General features: G+C 35.2%; 2 protein-coding genes across 4 annotated transcripts; one reads left to right on the forward strand and one right to left on the reverse strand.

Moving 5' to 3' along the window:
- Positions 1-587: 587 nt before the first annotated feature.
- On the reverse strand, positions 588-16283 carry LRRC17 (leucine rich repeat containing 17; the record flags this gene model as incomplete). Of its 3 annotated transcripts, XM_079303179.1 has the most annotated exons (6): positions 16092-16283; positions 15106-15230; positions 11015-11141; positions 7071-7945; positions 3504-3659; positions 588-2298 (listed from the first exon to the last, which is right to left on the reverse strand). In XM_079303179.1, exons 4-6 carry the CDS (start codon positions 7825-7827, stop codon positions 1895-1897), a joined length of 1317 nt encoding a protein of 438 aa, XP_079159305.1. In that variant the 5' UTR covers positions 7828-7945; positions 11015-11141; positions 15106-15230; positions 16092-16283. The 3 variants fall into 3 exon arrangements, with proteins under 3 accessions (XP_079159305.1, XP_079159304.1, XP_079159306.1); XM_079303178.1 differs by lacking the exon at positions 16092-16283 and having other exon boundaries at positions 1074-2298; positions 15106-15268; XM_079303180.1 differs by lacking the exons at positions 11015-11141; positions 16092-16283 and having other exon boundaries at positions 1895-2298; positions 15106-15268.
- FBXL13 (F-box and leucine rich repeat protein 13) lies at positions 14904-23098 on the forward strand (the record flags this gene model as incomplete). Its single annotated transcript, XM_079304476.1, is given in 6 exon segments — positions 14904-15114; positions 15118-15165; positions 22654-22689; positions 22692-22773; positions 22928-22935; positions 22937-23098. Coding segments are annotated over 6 exon segments (393 nt in total). The 5' UTR covers positions 14904-15057.
- Positions 23099-23888: the final 790 nt, after the last annotated feature.

Below are 23888 nucleotides of genomic sequence, written 5' to 3' on the forward strand. Positions count from 1 at the left end.
TTTTTTTTCCCAGCACTGACTCTTTGCAGAAATTAACATAACATGGTCTATAAATGCATTTTTTCCTACTCAATTTTCACCATTTGCTGTGCTGCCAATAACAGCTGTTCTGCTGTGGTTTCATTGCCTGTCCTTTTCAATCATACCCAGTGGTTCTGGATTGAAATAATTCTCCAGAATTTGAGAAAAGGAGGACAGCATCATTTAAGGCTTGCTATTATTTGTGGCAGACCTTTTTTTTTTATACTTTTGGCACTTTTAATTTTCCAGAATATGCTGTATTTAGTGAATGTTACTGGCAAATGGGATTTTCCTTTCTGTTCCATCTTATCAGGATCAACTTGAATACTTAAGATAATGCTTAAGATTTTTCCAGGAACAGGAATGAGTCAGATACTGTTGTATTTTTGCTATAAAATATTTGAAGGATATTGTGGATGAAACAGTCAACAAAGCACCATTAAATATATTCATATCTTAATAATGGAGGACATAAAGGAATTCAAATAGTAATGAGAAGTGTTTGCTTTGAGATTCTTTGACCACCCTTAACATCTCCTGATTTTTTTCCTTTATGATGTTCTTTTATTTCATGTTAACACCAAAGCACTGAGTGCTTTATCTTGTAAAACAAATTGCACGACCTTTAGGACTTGGTTAAAGCACCAGAGGAATGCACAAACACCATAATTGTCTCCAGATCTTTAATGGATCAAACTTTCTCCCTGGAGTCTCCCAGAACTTCTTCCATGATTGTCAAGAGAAATTTAAAGTTTTGGCCCTGAATTTCTACTCTGCACTTAAACATTTCTTAATGATCTAAGCAGATTATGTAGCAAGGCATTTTTCTTTAGAGCTATCTATTTAGCTGAGGCATTTGTACTACCCTGTTATGTGGTATTGGAATGGTCACAGGTTTTAATCAATGCATATTCACATGCATAGTTGTTTGACAAGGAGGTGCTGTAATATGCATTTTACAAACGAACTGAGAGAAGAATGGACTTAGAGAATGTCCCACATTTCTGAGCTCTCAAAGCATGCTTACCTTCAGTTTGGGTGGGAATGTGCTGGATGCAGACCACAGCATCCTCGTGTGATCCTCATCAGGTGGTGATGGCATGGAATCTGTGTCAAACTGACACAACAACCTAAAATTCTTCCCAGAAAGATTTCAGCACTGCCTGCCTCAAAACCCAAACAAGTCAATTATGAGCATGTGGAGGTGGATCTTGGGAGCCAACCATGTCTTGGCTGTTTATTGTTTTAAGGCAGCTCAGGTATGCCAGAGGCAGAGGCTGAGTTATTCCTTCAAGACTGAGGAGGAACACTGCTAAATCAGGAAGTGGAACTCACCTTCTCTGTTTGAATCCTAATTAGTATAACAACTGTCATTTGCCTATTTCTACTGTATTTAAGGTTAGTCTTAGTTTTGGGGGGTTTTTTGTCTACAATAAAGCAACAGAAGTCGATATAAAAATCTTAGAAATATTTTCTGGGAATATTTCAGGAAACTGATAGATACAAAGAATTGTCAATACATTAAAGAAAAATGCTTCTTGGTCACAATCCTGTAGCTATTTCTGTGTGAACACATAAACTGTGTTCATACATAAGACATCTTCTCCCCACCATATTATGTACATTTGTGTCCATCTGTATAATTTCAAATATTTGCCAAAATATTTCACAAGACTGTCCAGAACAAATGTTCAAAAACAATTACTAGATGAAGGATGCTGTTGAACTAATGTCATTCTGTAGTTATTATCTGCAGTAAAGAGACATCTTTGTAGGCAGATAGTCCTACAAACCAACAGAAGACTTAGAACAAATGAAAACAGCATGTTTTTCTTTTCCAAAGACTATCTAATTCTAATAAGGTAAAGAGTTCTCAGCCTATCACAGTGACAATTACACCATGCTTCTTTACTGTCTGAACTGTTTGCTCTTTGTGTCGTTCCCATTCCTCATCATCTTTGTCCAGATCAAAAGTTTCTGGATAAATGGGAAGCTTGTCTTTTGGGCATTCCTCATAATAACTTCGAACATATTTTCCAACAGACCATCCTTTGTATTCCTCAGGCATTTTGCATTCTAGGCCATTGTAGTGAACATTGTAGTGATGCTTCAGCCAGTAGAAAAGATAATGTATGTTGTAATCACATCTCCAAGGATTCTCTCGCAGCCACAGTATTTTCAGAAAGTAAAGATCTTCCAGTACTCCATATTCAAAATTCTGCAAGCTGTTGTTTGATAGATCCAGCTCCTCTAAGTTATTGAGGCCTGAAAAAGCAGCTAATCAACAGAAAAATAGTTATTGATACCTTATGAAGTTAACTTAGAGAAAAAAGCCGTATCTGTGACAGGAAAAATATGCATATCCAGAACAGGAAAAACAATTTTATGATTTTACAGTTACTGGTTGGGGTTTTCTTTTGACAAAAGGCTACAAAAGGATTTCTCAAACATTGAAGTGAGAAATACTAGGGGAGTTGCACAGCTAGTGCAAAGCTATAAAACACTTCATGGGTCTGTCTGAGTGTAGAATAGACACAGTGAAAGTGGATGAGTGCCTGATTTGCTCATTGAATCCTACTGTAATTGTCATGATACAGAAGTAGGAATATGGAAACGTATTAGTAGACAATGTGCAGGACCAGAGGTTTTTATATGTATATAGATATTTCTGTGCATGTATAGAACCTTCAAATTAAGGTTTTAAGATTTGGAATGGAGTAAACATGGAGCTTCATAGTAGTGCTTGTGAGTTACATTTCAGAGAGGAGTTCATACTTCTTGCAATACTGTTTCCTTTAATAGCAGAAGTCTTAATTTAAATAAATTAACAGTGTAATGTTAAAATCATTACTACCATTTAGCAATATTACCACTTTCTGATGTTGTTTAGTTGCCAAGATGGTGCTAGATAAGGCTCTTTTAACTTGATTAATTTTCTCACCTGATTTATGGCTGCTTTTGTAATAAAATCTAAATGCACATAGGCTATATGCAAATGACCAATAAGGGCACTTGATTTCTAATAAGATATAACTTAAAAACAATTATATGTGGTGATTTTTAGCCAAAAAGAGTTTAAATCCTTTAGATTTGTCTTTTATTGTACAATATAATTGAAAAGTAGCCTTCTTATATGACATGTTTTGTTAGATGTGGCAAAGATACTTAAAAAATCATTCAACTACTTAGCATTTTGAAAAACTGTTAGCCTCCAGGTTCCAGAATTACCTTTTGCACTCGGGAAGTTTAGGTTTAGAAAAGGGAAACTGAAATTTGTCTTTCTGTATTGATTTTTGTGATGAATGTATTTCAGTGCAAACATTTACTCTAATAATTGAAAGGTTCAAAAGGTAAAATTTTCACCAACCTCTAGATTTTTAAATCCTTTCCCTCTTCTCTCCCCCACCCCCAGTTTATATGTGATAGAGATAGTATTTATAAATGTGAAATAATTTAAAATGAGTATTTAAAATTATTCTTACCAGGATCAATGTATACCATTCCATTACTGTTTAGATTCAATATCTTCAGTTCACTGACATCTTCAAATTCCTTGGCTCGTAGCTGTCTAATTTTGTTGTTGGACAAATCAAGTTTGGCTATATCTGGAGGTATGTTACCTGGAACTTTCTTTAAATCTTAAAAAATGAAAAAGACATAACTTGTATCAGGTTTAGATCATTCTTACTGCTTAGGTATCACAGTTGCATGCCAGAGTATTGTCAGTCTAACATTGTCTCTTGTTTTCTTCCCCCTTTTCCCCCTCTACTAGTGCCACCATATATTTTCAACTTCAGAATTTCGTTCTTTAGTTGCACCTTTACATTTCATGTGTTTTCTTCATTAGTGCTTATAGTATAAGACTTCTGTAGTTTATATTTTTATTTTAGTAAAACTTGACCATTCACATAGGAATAAGGTAAGTAGTGAAGATACTATATTAATATTGAAAATGTTTGTGTGAAGGGCTTGACTGCTTAAAGAAAAGAAACCAGAGTAACTATATAAAAACACATCCAGGCAGCAGAGTGGCATTGTCTGCTTCTCTCTCCTACTTCTATCATTGCCATTTCCAAAGTAGCCAACGACCTCTCAGTCATCAGTGTTCAAATCCTTCACAGAGCTCCTTGCAAGAGCTCCAGAAAGAGCAGCCCCTACTCCAGTAGAAGGGGCCCATGCTTGAGAAGTGCAGACTGTGGTTTGGACCCTCTCAGGGAGGGTAATGTTAACAAATCTAATCTCCAGGATTATTATATTTGCTCAATGAGTGTTCTAATCCTGCACTGTCATAACAAGAAAATGCAGTGTCTCCTAGTTGACCATCTTTGAATGAAAGCAAGTAGTTTCTGGATCTGTGCTGGAATCTGTGTAGCCACTGTACTTCTGAAGTTCTGAAGATATCTAATGAATCAGGTATTTTTGAGACTAAAGCAACATACCAGAGTCTTCCTGCCCTATATCAGATTATGAGCAGAGCTTTGGGATTATAAATACATAGATATTATAACTACTCCAGCCAGCTGTGGTTGGATTATTTCCTGCTTCTGCAGATGTCAAAGTTTCAGGGTCTATTTATCACCAAATGAATGCAAACAATGCTTGAATTTAGAGACTTGGAGAGTTTGGCAGTACTAGAAAGCAGATTTTTTCCCAACTGTCTTTGAAAATACAAGTTCTTTGTAGAAATGCAAACAAACTGTGCTTTTTCTTTTTTTTTTTTTCCTAACAGAATCAATAATCAAGGGCATAGGGTATTTCATTCTGGAGTACCACAAGGTCTGGCATATCACTTGTTTTATCAGATATAAATAAGTTATTAAAAAAAAAAGAGAACATACACATGGATAAATGTATTTTTAAGATGTTTTTTTCATGAGCTTTCTGACATTAATTGAAAGCTCCTGACCTGTTGTCATACCTCTTTAGACATACTTAGTAGTGGTAGAGCGAGTGCTTGTCATTCCATTCCCTCCACTGTAAAGGAATAATGGATTGCAGATTGTCATGTCATTTTACTGATTTAGCAAGTGATGCACTTTTTTTCTATTCTGAATTCTTATCCACACAGATTTAGAGAAATGTTTGTATTTTCCCTGGATTTTGTGTGCATTACACTCCTATTTCTGATGAAAATTCCAGTGAAAATATGCATTTACTGTGCAATATTCATATACAAAGACAGTAAGTACAATGCTTTCATCAAAGATTACCATATGTTCAGAAATACCAAATATCCATGGGATATCCAGCTGTCAAGCATATGCACAGTAGATCTAGTACTTCCAAAAAAGTATTGAAACACACTCAATGTGTCCATGCTAGGCATGCAGGAAGTTCTGGACTGATATACTTAGTTCTTGACCTGAAGGAGTGAGTCCCTGCACCCTCTAGTACCCTTGTGTAGAGGTTGAAATAACTTATTCCTCCATCATTAATATTAAAGGTAATAAACCATGTTTTCAAATACCATAAACCTCTTTGAAACTCCCATGAAGATCAGACCACATTGAATGTTTCTATGAACTTAGAGAAAAAAGGAAAATTCTTTTCCCAAGAAGTTTTTGGGTATATTTGTGCATTCAGCTCATCTCTTTGATACCAATAAGTGGGGAGAGCTATAAAGTTGGTCTTTGCTTATATTAGGATCATCACTTATGCCTGGGTTTGATTCAATAACAGTTTACTGTATAGTAATAGTGATATAATTAAGATCCTATGAAGAATAATCAAGATCATAATCTATAATCTAAAAATTACGATCCTATCTACAAGGAAAGATAAGTGAATATTAAAAAAAAAAGGCAGCATAATTAATTAGTAAAAAGATTTAGTAGCTGCATGGTAAAAGAAAGAGAAAATTGTCCCAGAGGGACAAGAAAGGAATTTACAGGGTGAAAAAAAGTAGAGAACACAGACCATTTTAATGACATACATAGTAGATAAACTAGGAATCAAATACTGAAATAATTAATCCTTGATATTTAGATACTATCTCTTTATACTGCATTCTGAGCTTTTCTCTGGCACAAAGGAGCAAGAGTAGGAGGACACTGAGGTTTTTACACAAAATCAAGTTACTCTTAAAGCAAACAGAAGTTCAGCTGAATAAAATATGCAGGCTAAGCTCTGTTAAAATTGGGGAAAAAGTCTCACAATGTCAGCTGCTTCAAGCAGCTTCTTATTTCAGAATTGTTATGTTAAAGAATGATTCTCCTCTGAATTGTTTTTTTGTTTGCTTTGTTTTTTTCATGGGATAAAATATGGGAAATATAAAGGACAAATAAATGTGCATTTTCATGTTGATATATACCCCATCTGGTTCACCCTTAAGGCTTAACTGTGGCTCTTAGGGGCCTGAGAAAGATTTAGAGATGGAATGAATCCAAGTGTCTGAAAAACATTTCTTGAAGTCCCTTCAACTTTGAATTGTTTGCTGAGTGCTGGGAGGAAGAACACAGAGGAGGTATTTCTTCCTGAACAAAAACATTCCATTTCTTCCCATAGTAGAAGAAATCTTGTCCAGCAAATGTGAGGATGCAAAGCCTTTGCTTTGCAGTCAGGTTCCTCTGGGTATTGAAAACGCAGCTGGCTGCTCCAGTCCTGCTTCACAGCTCGCTTCTGACAAAGTTATTGCTATCTTTGTGTTTGTACAATGGAAGGAAGAAAAGATACTCTGTGCCTTTCTGTATCAGTTCAACCGTCTCAGTACAGCTGTAATTTGACTGATTAGTATGTTCATAGTTGTACAATCAGGCTAGTAACTTAAGTAATATGCTTAGTTTTATTCCTGTTGATTTCTGTTAGATACTCACATTACTGTACTAAGGAATGTCTGTGGAATTCGGGCTGCAGAGCAGAGGTAAAATGCAGGAAGAATTCCTACTTATTGCTGGTAGTTACAAGAGAAAAACAATTAACAATTTCAGTTTAAGTAAAGTGAGTACTGATATTAAGTTCATTTGCAGTAAATAATGTGTCAATAAATGTGGAAAGCATTAAATAAGAAGAATATTCAAATCATTAATTGGGTTATAACCACAGATACAAACCTTTTCTTTTGCAGTTCAGAGTTGTCACAGGGAACACATACATGTGGCACAAAGAGGAATCAAATTCTGGTTTGGCAGATTCAGGCTTGTCACGTTTTATGTTTTTGGGATCCTGCCTGTCCTCTTCACTACATAGCTGATCAGCTTTTATCTGCTTTAGCTTTTGATTTTTCAGTTCTATTGGGTACACACATTTGGCATAATTTCCCAGATTCCTGTTTGTTGGAACCTGTAGCATTGTAACAAGAGTTTCTAGTTCACAGCTGCAATGCCAGGGATTGTCATAGAGACGTAGGTAGTTTAGACTGGGCGTGTAAATAAAAATCTCCTCAGATAAAATCTTAATTTGGTTATGCTGAAGTAAGAGTGTGGTAAGTTTACCCAAACCATAAAAAGCCTCGCTCTCAATTTTTGATATGTCATTCTGTTGTAAATCCAGACTTTTCAGTACTTTATACTTGGAAAACATATTGTTCTTTAATTTTCGAATCCTGTTTCTTGCTAACAGCATGTGTTTTATATCCTCTGGCCAATCAGGTGCCACAAAAACCAATTTTCTTTCCTGACAGTCTAAGTATTTCTCATGAAGATAAGTGTAAATATCACATGTTAGGCTTCGGGCATTGCGCTTGACAGTGCTAGATGCTCTCCTTAAGACATTTTCCCTTTCATTGTTTCTCAAACTCCTGTTCCTTGTCCTCTTACAGTCAGATGCATTACAGAGAAAAAGTAGTAGTATAATAGTTACTACTTGCATCCTGACATTCAGCTGACCCCAGTTCTTTTCTGTGACAGCTGGAACAGTTGAAATTATTGGATAGTCCGAATCAGTGTTGTACAGATCTGGGGAGGCACAGCTGGAGTATGTGGGATCCCTGTGTTGGAAGAAAAGTAAAACATTAGAACAGATGAAATGGGCATTTCCATGGAGGGTTGTATATAATATGCAGTAAAGTATTTGATCATCACACTAGTTGGAACTTCACAAATATTTTGAAGATTTTATGTCCTATCTCTTTTTGTTTGTTAGTTAATTTTTACTAAGTCTGGTCTACTGTTTCTGATTATGATTAAACATGGGAAACTATATAGACCAATTTCTCACTGATCTTTATTAGGAGATTCTCATGTGCTCAGGGAAACAATATCAGGCTGGACCTTTGTGTATTTAGGTTAATCTTGGAAGATGAGGTCAAACGAGGAGTTTGAAGCAGATCTTTCCTGACTTCCTGAGTGCTGAACAACTGGAATACATACAGAGCCAGACCAGGGAAAGCCATCCAGTGTCCATCAGAGTCCCAGTTTCAGTTAGAGCTCAAGGGTGGGCTTGTTTTCAAGTCATTTTCTCAGGACTGTTTACCCCAATTTTTGGGGTTTTGTGCTTTCATCTCAGAAATCTACTGTGACCATGGTTCAGAATATTGGCCCAGATAAATTGAACCTGTATGAGGAAATCTTACATTTATGTCATACACTGAGAATTTGAACTGTTCACCTTTAATATGATAGGTTTTTTGGATTGGTTGTTTGTGGGGTTTTTTGGGTTTGGTTTTTTTGGAGGTTTCTTGTTTGGTTGGTTGGTTAGTTTTGTTGTTTGGTTTTGGGTTTTTTAGGTGAATTAAAAAATTTGCAAGACTTACATATCTGTAAGGGATATCCCTTGCCAGGGATTAAATATAAGAACTACAAACTCTTTCTACAAATTCTAATTTATATCAAGAAGAAATATTTTTTTCAAGTGCTGTGGATATTTGAGTTGCAAATCTTTCTGACAAAAAGTAGAGACTTGTGTTCTTAAGTACTTTGAAAATGGAGTTTAGTAGGATTCAGAGATAATCAGTGAAGTTCCCACTGGTTTTTACAGTACAGGGCAAAATGTTATATTCGATCTCAATTGATTTTTATAAACAGGTTTCAAAACTTCACCCGTCTGGGAGGAGGGTTTTGTTGTTATTATAAGCTTGGAGTTATCAACAACACTTTTTACTCTTGTATTGTTTACAACTTCCTTTATTCTTTCAGTGGCCACTTGGGCTCTAAAGATGTCTCACTAAATTTCTTGATATTTAGAGCTCTAATTTGAAAGGTGTCCAGGAATGCAGTCACCATTCTGTATTTGTCACTTTTTATTCTCAGTTAAGAATTTTTAATTTTATCTTGCTTCCATTAGTTTTCTTCAATTTTTTTCATTGCTCTTCCTTGATGGAAAAACAATGTTTGACTTTGTTTTAATTAATAATTTCTTAGAAAAGGCAGTGTGATGTGCAATTTTTTTTATTAGAAAAATTAATCTAAGAATAACATTAATATTTTCTTCAAAAATTCTGTTTCTTAATATATTCATCCACTTATAGGCCATTTCTAGTGTTAAGTATATAAAAATTATTTTGTATTATTTGTATTCATTTTTTAGTAAAGTCTACATTCAGTGTTCTAGCCCAGAAACCTCAATATTTACACACAAGGTTTTGAAAATTAACATAGGGAAAATACAGCTTAAGAACTTCAAACAAAAATGGTTTAGGATAGTTAAGTTAGTGGTGCAAGGGCTGCTTTTCTCCCCTTATCAATAGATCTAGTAATTTCATCATAGAAAACTATCAAATTAATGAGGAATGCTTTGCCTTTCATAGATTCATGCTGGCTGTTCACTGTCACTTTTTCATCCTTCATAGGCTTGGACAGGGCTTCATGGAGGATTTGCTACATAACCTTCCCAGGGCCTCAAGTGGAGCTGACTGGCCTGTAGTTTCTTGGACCTTTTTCCATTTTCTGAAAATGGATGTGACATTTCCTATCTTCCAGTCATTAGGAATCTCCTCTGACTGTCATGACCTTTCAAAAAGGAGCGAGGCCTCTCAATGACAAGAGACAGCTTTCTTCCTCTTGGATGCATCCTGTCTCATCCCATTTCCTCAGGTGCTTCCTGACATTCACTTCTTCTACAATGGGTATTGCTTCCCTCTCACAGACTGTGCTCACAGGCTCCAGCCAGGCACCTGGGAAACCTTCAGACAAGGCTTAGCTGTAAAAACCGAGGCTAAAAAGTAATGGAGTAGCTTGTCCGTGAAGAGTAACCACTTCTCCTGGGCCCTTCTGCCCTCCAGGGCTGTCTGCCTTGAAATCCTGTTAAACAGATCCCTAAACTAGCCAAAAGCTGCTAACAAGTTCAGGGCTTTTTCTTTTACAGTTTGTCCAATTTTCTCATTTTCTCATTTTTATGGCTGCAGTAACCAAAGCCATTCAAGTTCATTCAGGATGACATTCACTCAACTTCACATTCCTTCACCTGTTGAAGAACACATTCCCTAGACCACTTGTCAGTCAGCTGGATCAAGAAATTGCTTTTAACATATTCTAGAAGTCTCCTGGACTGTTCACGCCCAGCCATATTTTTTGACAGCAGATATGGCTAAAGTCTCCTGTGAGTAACCAGGATAGGCCAGAATAAGGCTTCCTTCAGCAGCCCAAAGGTTTCATCCACCATCTCTTCTTGACCAAGCAGATCAAGAAGTCTGCAGCAGATCCCTACCACTATGTAATGCTCATAGGTCTGGCTTCTAATCATTACAAATAAGTTCTTGATTGACTTGTCACCCATTTCAATGCAAAGTTCTGTGCATTTGTGCATGGTTTTCCATAAAGTGAAGCCCATCCTCACCTTCCTGGGCTGTCATTCCTAAATATTCTGGAACTTTTCATAGCACCCCTTCAGTTGCATGTGCTATTTCTCTGCATCTCTGGAGACCCAGTGAAATCACAGCTCTGTATCTGTGCATGGACTTCCAACCCTGCTGGTTGATTCCTCAGCTACAAGTATTTGTGTTCAGACACTTGAGATTTTGCATGGAAGGTTTCAGAGATTTTCCTCATTGCTATTCCCCCCAGCATTCTCACTGTGCCTTCACTCCTTTCAAGGTTATGGTTATCTTCCATCTACATACCTGTTTTTACTGATATATCTCTTCTCTTTAATCCTTGAAGAAATATATTTCAAAAGCGCAAACTTTCCACTTTAGGATTGATTGGTAACAAATTTCCAGTTATCTGGATGGTCCTTTTGCCTGATAACTGAAATAGGGAAAAGGTAATCACAACATGGAAAAAGACACAGGCTCAACTATTACATTTTCACATACAAGTACTGACTTTTTGCCTTTGTATTATATTGGCATTTATTGTGAAACATTTATCATACTAGGAGATTTGTTCCCATTATATAAGAATGAAACAATATAAGTAGTACCTGTTCTGCAGGTAAATAAAATATGGAAGCCTTGTAATTACTCAGGTTTAATGTTCCACCTAGAAGGTAGAATTAAACAGGAAGCATTGTGTAAATTATATTGTATTAAATAATATTACTGCTTAGAGAAATGTACCAGTGTTTGTGGAGAAAATTCACCAATGGTTTTGGCTAAGAGTAATCTTGGTTTAGCAAAATGTGTTAATGTGCTAACCTTCAATCATTTAATAAGCCCCTTGTGCTCTGCAGGACTGTATAGTATAGGTATCCTTTAAAATGATAAAATGACCATACTTCAAGTTAGTAGCATCATATCTCTCAGTATTCTACTTTGAGGCTTTTCCAGAGAAAATGGCTGAGATGTACAGAAATGATTATGATGATTTAAAGATACTCAGATTTTTTTCCCTTATTGCTTACAAATATAATTTTAATATACTTCTGGGTTGTTTTTCTTTTTTTTATTCAGACTGTTTAAATCTATTTAAATATGTTGTACAGAGATAGTACTAATGGAACTCTACAACTATTGACAAGGTAAAATTACAGAAAAATATGAAATTGTGTTGGTTTTAATCTTGCAGGAAATTTAAAGGTATGTGTAATATAAATATTCTCTTTTGAGTGATTTTAAGGATTCTGTCTGCTATACAAAATGAAATAAATGCCCTATACATTTCCTTTAGATAGCAGTTCTTTTCTCTTTCCAGTATAGCTAAAAATATATTCTAGATTCCCTTATGCATTGCAGAGCTTCACAGAAACTTTTAAAAGAAAATACTATCCAAAAATTTCTTGTCTATATCCAGTTCCTCATGATGATACAAGAAGTTTGGAAGTTAAGTATGTTTTAAAAATATATTTTTGAAATAGAGGATTGTGGATAGGTGCATTGTGTGAGCCAAGGCCTTGTGTGACAGCTGCAAGAGAAAGATTTATTCCAAACTGATATTTAGAAGATCAGTGAGCTAAAGACAGAGAATTCACAGTCTTACAAAAGTCTACCATTCCTGTTTCAGAGGTATCCCTAGAGACTCAAGGTGTGCCTGGCAGGTAGAATTGCTGGATTAAAAGCTGCCATGGAAGAAATGAGGTGAGCTGTTCACAGCAGCAGCCATCACAAAGATGTGTATGGATTTGAAGAATAGCTCTACACTGTTTCTCTTTTCTATGAGGAAAATAAATGTATGTCTTTCAACAACATCCCCATGAAGTTCAGAAACATGTTTTTCTTTGGCATTTGCATGATACATTTTGGCTTTTGTTTTTCTTAGTCTGAAATGCCATATCCTCATATAACTAACATCTGTTTTGGCAGTTTTGCATTAGTGCCTCCAATGCTACTACTCATCTCATCAGTATTACTTTTATTATAATCTGTGTTTTTTTCCATGTGGAGTGATATTTTGTCTTTTTAGATTTCCATATATTTTTGCTGAAGTTTGGAACATCATTTTTTGGATGTGTAAATAGAGAAAAATTCTCCACTGAAAAAAGACCTTTTGCAGTTACCTTGTACCTTGTTAATATGAAATTTTCCTAGTCACACATGATGCTTCTGATTTAAAACCATAAGATTACACTCTTTGTAGTCACAGTTTTTAGACAAAAAGTAAAGTTCATTGTTTCTCAGATTATGGGGAAGTACAAAAACCTGCTGTCCTGTAAAAAATATGATAGCAGGCAGATTTCAGGAATATTTCACATGGCAATCCCAAAACCATCAGCTCAGCACAGGTCCTGTGTTCTATGGTAACTAACATGAAGTGCTCAGAGGTGGCAGTATTGCATTTCATAATGCTGCATGTGAAGTTTGCTGTATCAGACATCTTTTATTGGAACAAGGAGTTAGGGAAGTGTAGGAGTAATTTTTTTCATTCTCTCATACTATTCCATACAAGCATTTTAGTCTCCATATGGCACAACAGAGATAATCAGTTAGAATTTCCCTCTGAAAACTTCTGTTACATGTGGTAGACATGAATATTAATTAATGAACATCAGGAATAAATGTCAGAAGGTGAGTTAGTCAGATTGCTTTAAAACAATGGTCCTGAGATTGCAAATGGCAAAATTGATTGAAAAATCAGTATGACAGAATTCCTGCAGAATTTAGCTGTAACACAAAACAAGGATCTTTGGCAGTCTGTGTGCTCCTTGAGTTTTAAGGAAGATGTCACTTTAAAAAAATGGAAAAAGAAAGCATGTGTTAAAATTCCCAGATCATTAAGAATTAGTCATATGATCAATAAAGGAAATCAGAATCTCTTCACAATTATTGTGAGGTTTTGATCACAGTCTTTGAAATGCAGTAAGAAGGGCTTACCTGTATCCTAAACTGTGCAGCCTTGCAGCAACATATACATTAAAAAGACTCAGAGCTACCAGATTATTTACCCCAGACTCTTAATTTATTATCTGTTTTATCAGATACGTTTCAACTTCTTAAAACTTCTCCAAGCTTTATTTTTCCCTAATCATTTCTGTGAGATACCACACTAAAATGCAAAATAGCTCAGGCTTCTACAAAGAAGGATACTTTTACTTTTGTACTTAATATGAATTAAACATTTCCATTAAAGAAAAAAGACACCACAAATAACACATACCTTTATATTCTAACATCTGATTCTACTGCACATTGTTGGATTTTTTCATTAAATGTAATCTTACATTTAATTTCTTAATATTTTTGAATTTTTTTTTTCAACAGCATTCTTTTTAAACTTCCTATCTCTTTGTATTTGTGTTCAGCATGTTTCCCCACTCTATATTGAAACCATAAAGTCAGTTCCAAAATTCAGTATGCCACTCCTTAAGCAGTCAGCTCCACAGTGGGAGTTCCCATCTTCTCAAAATGCCTAATTTTGCTGACTTGCATGACTACGATTAAATGTCTACCAGAGCAGAAGATCCTAATTCTAGGTTTTGATGTTCTGTATGCTTTCATTTGTGGTGCTTGTGGTAATTGTTACTTACTCCAGTTAGAAATGTAATTCAGTCAAATTAATAGTTTTCAGTATGATATAAACCTGCAGATGAAAGTTTAAGTAATTTCAGAGCATAGATTCTTGATTTTACAGAGTGCTGTTGATTAACATTTTCCGCTTTCACAATTTGCTTTTTCTTAACTAATGTTTAGCATAAAGAAATGTTTCCAAAAGAACTGATCAAAACCTAAAATTATATGACTCACTTTTGTAGCTCTTTCAGTTTTTCAGATTCAATAGTACTCTTCTAAATAATTATGTTACTTGAGAAGTTTAAACTACACATTTCTGTTTTTAATGTCTTTTGATAGAGATCTGGTTTTCATTTCCAGCAGGCACTGCTTGTAAAATCAATGGCAAAAGCAGCCAACAAACTTACACTGAAAAGTCATACTTGCAAAGTGTGCACAAAGAAGTTCCAATTAGTTTAAAAATTATGCTTTTGCAGTTGCTTAAGATAACTTTACAATGGTAGTGGTTTCATATGGTGAAATATCTTGCATAATAGTGCTATTCCCCACTAATTTGCAATACAAGAGAAGAGGAAAAACTGCAGCAGAAGAAAGGGACTTTCAAACTTCAGCAAGTAGATAATTCTATTTCATTTTTAATATCTTTTCTTTACAGTAATTTTCAGAAAACTTTATCTATGGTATTTTATGTTCTTTTTGATTCTGTATCGTTCCCTTGTAGCAAATTGCTCTGTTGTTTTTTGTGGGTTTTTTTACAAAGCTTCCTCAGTTTACAGTAAATGAGTTTAGCTCACTGCAGAAAATTCACAGACAAAGGTTTTCCATACCTGGACTCTTGAAAAGGCTGTCACAAGATCATCTGTTTGGAAATTCCAGGTTTCATTCAGGTTTGCAGTTCACGTCTTTCTTTCATAATGTGAAGCAGAGGATCCTTTATATGACTGGCAGCATCCTGCATTCATGGTATACTGAGGTTGAGCAAGCACTGCAGCAGCCTTCCAGGGTTTTGAATTACATGACTACAGCTGTTTAAGTTTTACTAAGGAATAATAGCACTATAGGTTTGGATCACTTCCAGCAAACTGTCAGATCTATAAACAGCTAGTACTTACTGCATAATGAGAACAAGGCTTGCTTTTTGTAGCCATAAATAGACTAATTGTATGTCATGATTAGTTGGGGGGTTTATATCTAGAGTTTTAAAATATAGTTTTTGCTAAGATATAAAAAAAAAAAATGACTCTGTGCTGGAAAAATATACAAATTTACAGCTGATTTCCTGAGAAGGAAATTAATTAAAAAGTGAACTTTTGGTGGAGTTTTACATTGTTTAATATATAAATTGAAGTGGTGTTTATAACTGCAACCTAAAAATAGTAGTGTTTTGGATTATTTTAATATCTTACTAAACTTGTAAAGAAAACTAAAGTTTTAGAATGCAGTACAATTTTAGAAGCTTTCAAGTATATACTGTATCTTGAAACATATTCCAAAAGCAATATGAAATACCAAATTGTAAGACAATTAATGTTTAAGTAAAGACTCACACATAAATTTCTTTGTACGTTGAGAATATTCTCCATATAACAAAATACATGTGAAATGATAGAGGTGGAGTCTGAGGAATGTAACAGTTTAACTTTCCATCTGACAAAACCTCTTCAGAGCAAAGGATGGGGCAGATGGGGCAAGTCCTGTTCTGATTGCTCTTTACTGTTTCTTGTTCATGAGAATCATGCTGAGATTGTTGTGCAGTGACAGTGTGAAATTTGAAATGAGGGCTGAGGTTAGAGGAAAGTTAAGAACTACCTACCTCTGAGTGACTTTTTCAAAATGCCAGTAATTGGTTCTGTTTTCCAAAAGCATCATTCCTGCTTGCTTAGAAGTGTCATCATGAGCTGTAGGGATCTGCCTCTAGAAAGCATGATCTAATAGTACTCAGGGAGAAGTGATCATCATCAAAAGGGAAAACCACAATCCTCCCCTACCAGAGGACACTGGGTTTGCTTGCCAGTGTCTTTGAGAGCCCTGAAAGGAATTCCACAGCTTTCTCCATTTTTGGATTCTGGAACAGTGCTTAATGATTATGACCAAGTACTTAAGTGAACAGTTAAAACAAAAAAAATATCAAATTGCATCACAGCTGGATAAAGGATTTTAGAAACATTTTTTTTCCCCTCTCACTGGATGAACTAAACCAAAGGGAAATTTTGTAAAGCTGACACTTCAGAATGAATTGGAAAACTGTAGAGGAGTTATACTATCAACATTGGAATTATGCTTAAAATATTCTATAGAATGTGTATTTTTCATGGGTTTCTTCATGTTTCTTGTTTTTTTCTTTCATTTTAACATTACAGTTCTTTTTATATGAGTTGTTCTATTGCCACTACTTTTGTAGGATTTCCATGTTTATTTAGAAAGTCCATCAGCTAAAGGTGTGATTATGTTAAAGATTGTGTAAGTAGCAAATTAAGGATCAAAGCATTTAATTAGCTCATTAAAGCACAGGCAGAAAAATGAGAATTAAGCAGACATTTTCTTGTCCATTGTTACAAAACAAAGCAATCTTTTCTTTGACTATCATATTCATACATGGTAATAATATTGGATAAATTGTTGGCATGGGGGTTTTTGCATAAAGTCATGGTAGTTAAGATTTTATTCGTATGGCACAGACAGTAAATATTTTTGTTGATGAGCTTCAACATATTTTCATAAAAATATTGAGATTCTCTTGTGCCTTGTCCAAAAAGTACCCTATTGTACCATTGACATTCCCAGAGCCCCACCTAGAAATCATAAGATCTCTTTGTTCTGCTTCTGACACTCAACAGTATTGGTGGAAATTTTTCTGCTATTAGACACAAAACTGGAAAGAATGAGAGTATAAATCAATTGTGTGCCATGCCCAAAATGTGTTACAGCAGTCTGTCACTTGCTGTAGTAGGTTATAACAGCTGGATAAGAGAATTAAAACCACTGGGAAAAATAAATTTGTCCCTTTCATTTCTTGACATCTCCTTTCAGGGGCGTCAGAGAAACCTACATGTAGACTTCACCAGTTTCCACCATCTGTGTTCCCCCTGCTCCAGCTTCATTGGGAGAATTCTCATTTTGGCAAATTCTGACTTGTATCAAGCAACAAAAAAGTGGCCATAACCTGGGGAAAAAATCTGAGCTGTGTTCTTTATTTATTGAAGAAGAATATGATTGTTTACATTTCCTGAGTACAAACTTTTGTAACTGAAGAATACTATAAGTTACAAATGCTCTCTTATTTATATTAGAAAAATGCTAATTCAGGAACATGTTAATATAAGCGCTTTTTTTAGGACAGTGGAAAATTAAAAGAAAAATAACATGTGGAGTCAAGCCATCACTGTAATGTGCCAAACATCTGAAAGGATGTCACAATTCATTTTATGATTCTTGACAAATACAGGATACAAAAAAATAGTCCCATGTGCCCCAGAGAGTACTTCCTCAATTCTGAATGTTGATTTTCAAATTTCTATCCTCAGTGTATTGCCAATACTGGAATCACAAGAGTGTTTCTTCAAAATCCCTTCTGTGCTGCAGACAGCATTGTGTCTTGCAGGCTGGATTCCACAAATCAAATCAGTTCTGGGAGAAAGACAGAATTGTAGAGTAGTGTAGCAAAAAAGCCAAACCTAAATAAAAAACCTGTGTATTCCTATTCTTCAGAATATGAAACTATAGAAAGATTAAACTCAATGAACTTTGATATTCTTATAAGCATTTCATAATTTCTCTGCAATTATTTTCTAAATCTATGGGGACAGAACTTTAGCTGTGGTTTGCTTCATGTTTGTTTTGTTGTACTTTCATTTCAGATCATAGTATACTATTATGCAATCAAGAAAAAGACCCAAGACAGTCATTCACATATTAGACTGAAAACTCCTACAGACAAGGAATTATATTTTATTTGTTCACCTAATTTTATTTACATTTATAATTTATATGCAAGAAAAATAAGACATTTGTAGAATGATTTTACTGAGTCATGCACAAAAAGTCTGTATTGCAGGATTTTGTAGATTCAACAACCTTCAAAATAATCTCCCTCCCAATTGCTTTGAAAGATGAGGTTTAAGTGGGACTTGACTCATCTGGGGCAAAGAATAAATTATCAAACTCCATATGTATCCTAACATTGATTTTCAGGCCTAGCTGCTCACTCTTGAGGCAAACTATTAAACATTGAAATTCCAAGTGAGTTGATAAAGCAATTCTTTTACTAAAATGTGCAAGAAATTTCTTATTTCAATACCTTAGCTTTGCAAGTGCCTGAAGTTACATAGAAAATCCATGGAGACTTAGAAAAGAAATTAAAGATTTTATTGTTCTAGAAATACAGGAAAATAAGAGAAGTACATGCAATTGCAGTAAGATCTAAATGTTGATTAATTTTATTTAATCTTATTTGAGTGCATATTTCACACCGGAACTTTCTCAACCTGATGCCTGAGATACAATATCCAGTTTCAAGTTAAAAACCATTTCAAGTGAAAAAGAAATTATAAACAATCTGTACAGGGGAGTTATTATTAACTACTTCCATATAATTTGGTTAGGCTTGCATGGAGGAAAACACTAGATTTCTGCTATTTGTGGTATCAAATGTCTATGTAAAGCAAACAGTGGTTTTCCAGATAGAGATTAAAAGTCTTTTAGCCTGCATTTAATATTATGCAATCCTTACTGAATTCCAGAAAGAGTCATGCTATTTCTGTCAGGATTGCTGAGTTTGATCTGATTACCTGCTACCTACAATCTCTCCTTTTGAGAATGGGAATTTCACTTTATTTTAGGCATCTAAGATAAGGTAGTGCCTAGAAAATTAACATATCTATATAGCAATTAACGAGTGGGAGAGGTCTCCAGAGGTGATTCAGACCTGTCTTGATCTTTGTTGCTCTTTGCTGTACAGAGATCCCAAGATTCATGTTTTTCTGTTGTGCTGCTTGAGAGCAAACAAGCAAGAGACCTGTTGCAGAGTTAGGTAAACTTTTGCTTGAATGACTTGGTGAAATTGGTGGTTCTTGACCAGCAGAAAGTGGAGATTTCCCAGCACATCCCTCAGGCAGCTGCTTGCGTGATATTCACCATTAAGCTACTCCCTTTCATGCATGCTGAAGGTTTTGGGGTGAGGAAATGAGATAGGATTATGTCACATTTCATATACCAATAGTGAGTACAAAAGTAGAATCTGGACAACTGAATTTCATATTCTATCCTGAGAACTTGCACACAGCTTTCTCCACTTCATTTTCCCTACTTCCCAACATTTATCTTCTGATGATTGCTACCAGTACAAAAGGGGATTGATTGCCTTTGCCATAATAGCCCTACACTGCACCTGGTTGTTTTGCAATCATTTGAGGTGGGAAAATCCAACCTATCCATGCTGATGGTGAGGTCTGCAGTGCCCTCTGCAGATCCTCACTGATGTGTTGCCCACATCAACCACATTTCCAAAGTCACACTGTCCTTTTCTCCAACAGACATATCTTAGCCTGGAATGCACCAATAGGCTTTACGTGCTCTGACCAGGTTGTGGTGATGAGATGGTTCTTTGTTTATAATCCCTCTCTGCCACCTCCCCTGCAGCTTCACAAGATTCTTTTCCCTTCTTCATCTGCTTCTTAGAGTATAGCTGTTCCTGGAGAAGCCTGATCCAGGGTAACACAGCTGAACCATATCAGACTCCACCTTGAACAGCTGTCAGAAAGATGGGACTTGATGGGATTTATATCTCCATGCATTACCAGTAAAATATTTCCTCTATTTATTTTGATGATAGGATTTTCATTCTGTCATTTTTTAGGCTGTTACAGACCCGCTGTAGAAAAACAAACATGCTACACTTGTCCTGAACTCAAAACATACCAGACTATTTACATCCACAGTGCTAAAAGTGACAGTGTGTATTATGAGCCACACCATATTTTCTGTCTGTCTGTCTGTCTGTGAGATCTGCACAAAGAGTTTAAGGCTAAGAATGCATTTGACAGACATGAAGCCAGTTTCCCTCTAGGGCTGGCATCCCTCTGCACAAGGGAAAATGTGCAGAGTGCCACAGTCCTCTATGAAAAGACATTTAACATCAAAGCATTTAACACAATTGACAAAGAATTTGTTGAAAAGGCCATTTCAGCCTGAAAATAAAGAACAAGCCAACCTGGGCATAAGTTAAAAGATGAGGCATTATGCCAGAAAAAGAAAAGACAATCTGCCTTGATTATAACTTAAAGTCCATTAAAAAGCACCTCACGTGTAAAAGGATCCAAACATAAAATTTTCAGAAATAAGAGCCAGAAACCCAAAGTGGGAATCTCCTCACTCAATGTAAGATAAAAGTAAAGCAGCCTTGATTATAATTTCCACTGATAAGTAGTAGTGGGGACCAGTCATGTGCTACAAATGCTGGAGACTAGAAGTTCAAGAACTGGGAGCACCTCCTGGTGCATTGTGAGGTGTGATGGGTGCTCAGCTGCTTCTGGCTTGCTTTTCTTTGGCCACCTCCTGTTCTAGTGGTGTCCATTGTCAGACAACATTTCTACCCTAAGCAAAGCCTGTGCCTTACACTGCTGCTCCTCTTAGGCAAGGTAGCTAAGCACATCAGGCTTCTGCAGCAGCTGGAGAGGTGGGACACAAATTCCTCCCAGTATATTTATATTGCAAGATATCTTTGGATTCTTCTCTCCACAGGCCTTATTTGGTGCCCAGGAGGACATGCCAGACTACTTTTTTTTCTGTGTTTTGCAAATGAATTCCTGGGGTTGTAGTCTGAGCTGCACAGTGTTAATATAGAATCATATAGTCATTAACATTGAGAAAAATCTCTAAGAACCCCAAGGTGTTATATTACACCTTCAAAACCCTGGAAAACAGTGAGATCTCTACATGTAAATATCAGGGGGACTACTTCATGGGGAGGAATCATTCACTTCTATGTTTTCTGTAGAAGCTAAAAAGAAACTGTAACATATGTCAAAAGAAACACTTTGTATGCTCGAGTGTGAACTGACATCTATTGAATTTAAGCAGTTAAAGAATTATCTGGAGTGATAGAGGGAATAAACTGAATTGAAAGATCCATCAGTCCATTTGTAATTTCATTGAATATTATTTCACTGTTAAAGTACACAAGTTGTTGTAGTGGTCCTGCATGAAGGATTCTGTAGAAGAGTTCAGTATTATTGTGACTGCAGAGGACCTTTCCTTGTAGCCCCTCTGAACCTTACACACATTTTACTGTGGATCTGGAAAAAAACAATGAAGATATTTTGTTACACTCAGAACTTGCTTCAAACTGAATTTCAACATCTACCATAGGTGAATAAATCATAAGGTTGGGAAAACAAAGGTAGAATAATGAGGCAATAACATTCTCTACCACTTCTATAAATGGTGTCAGCTCTAGAAAATGTTGAACCTGACTCTTGTTTGGTTAGAGGACACATTTTTTTACCAAATCCTTTTCCTTATGTTGTTCAAATTTCAGAATAATACATATGGCTTGTGGATCTGTTTTTCTTTTAGCAAGATTAATGCATTTCTTGTTTTAGTGAGCATCTAGGTGTCTATGGTAAGATGTTAAAGCATTGACATCTCAGGCTTTCCCTGTGCTGTTTTTGTCAGGATTGCTAAGACAAACATTTAATTTCTTTAGTAAATCTGAGCTGATGCCTTCAGAAACACTGCCAATGGCTACAGTTGGATTCAAGATTTGATAATCAGCAAAATATTAACTCTTACAGATAGATGTATTTAAATTAGGAACTGAAAATAAACTGCACTTTTTGAGAAACTTTATGATCTTGGAACTGAGTTATCCTGTCAAATGACTTTAAAGAAGTAAGAATCAATTAAAGAGGAGGCATTCTAAACAAAACAATTTTGTACAACTATTATCTAATTATGCTTATAAATCTTGCTCACTTGCAGTCACTGTCAAAAAACATCAGTTGTCTTCTTTTTTCATTGGTATGTTTGAATTATGGTCTTCCAGCTTATAAATGAGAGCATTTAATTTCTTTCAGTGGTAAAGCAACTATAATATATAGGAACAGCATTCTACTACTGATTTTGCCCATCAAAAAAGAACTTCCAGGATTCTGCAAAAGTGATTGTTAACTATATCTCTGTCTCAGGTGTCTGCCATACTTCATGGAGAATTTCAATGGTTTATGTGCCACTCACTCTCTGGTAGATACTGTTAAGTGGATTATAACTATTTGTTTGAAATTGTAACTTTTTGGTATTATATGGAGAACATTTACTTCTTTTTTTTTATGTGACAGCATGGGCATATGAATGTTTTATTTCACTTTTTTTCTTCAAAGACTCTGGTTGAAAAATGCCAACAAGTAAGGTTTGTTTTTTTTTTCTTGACTTGCCAAAACTTTCTGACAAAACTCTTATAGCCCTTGCAGAATGTAAACTTTTGAAGGTCACCTTTGAAGGTTAGTATAATGATCAAAAAATTATTAGGATTACGTATTTTTACAATTCACTCAAATAATTTGAAATAAATCTTTCAGCTGATTTCAGTGAGTATTTGGATCATGCTCTTAATGTATGTCAGATGTGTAACTTGCATCTTAAATATTTCAACAGGGAATAACTAAAAATACTGATTTAAGTTTCAAGCTGATGAATAAATGCTGCCCATACATCAGGCACATTCATGTGGCTGATTGCCAGAAGATTACAGAAGTTGGTGTTAAGATGATTGCACCATTTAAACATATTCTTGTACTGAATATGGCAGACTGCATAAGGTACTAGATCACATCAGATTTCTGTAACCATTGCAAAGGGATTGTACTAAAGTTAATTTTACTTTTAATAAGTTCTGTTAACACATCTTTCAGTTTTAAAAATAAATTCTTAGAATGTAAGTTAGATACCTTAATATTTTGAAAAATATTTTATACATATAGTTTTTTGTTCCTGTATCATGTTTTCAAAAATCCATTCATTGTTATTCCAGTTCAAGCAAAAATTTTAAATGTAGATGTAGTATCACTTAGTAGTCATGGCATATTATAGTGCTAGAATGTGGCTACGAAAAAGAATATGATCACCAAAGAAAATTCCATTGTCACAATTATCAGGAAACTTGGGTAATAATTAATTTTGTGAATATTGAAGTAATATTTTATTACTGTCTAATACTAAGATATAAATATAATTGCTGATTTTTACAATTATCAAAAAAAATTGTAATGTATGGCATAGAGGAAGAATATATTTTCTGTAAAGACTTGTTTTCCACTTAAGGTGCATCATGTACCAGTGGAAACAAAGACAAATGGAAGGCATTCCAAAGCTGCACATTTGATCACTGTTTTTTGGCACAGTGATAGAGTCGAGGGTGAGAGAGAACAGAGAAGGCAAAACTTAAAAACATTTCAAAATTAAAATACCTATAAAATAATACAAAGAAGTTAGAATGGCTGTTGATCCTAAAGTTTCTGACACCAGGAGAAGGTTTAAGGATTCTGCTTTAAAGTGTAACAAAAACTTTTTTTGTGCCTGCTGGCATTTATCTGATAATATTGCCTGTAGGAGTACT

This window comes from Erithacus rubecula (genome assembly GCF_903797595.1).
Source record: "Erithacus rubecula genome assembly, chromosome: 4".
Classification (NCBI taxonomy): domain Eukaryota; kingdom Metazoa; phylum Chordata; class Aves; order Passeriformes; family Muscicapidae; genus Erithacus; species Erithacus rubecula.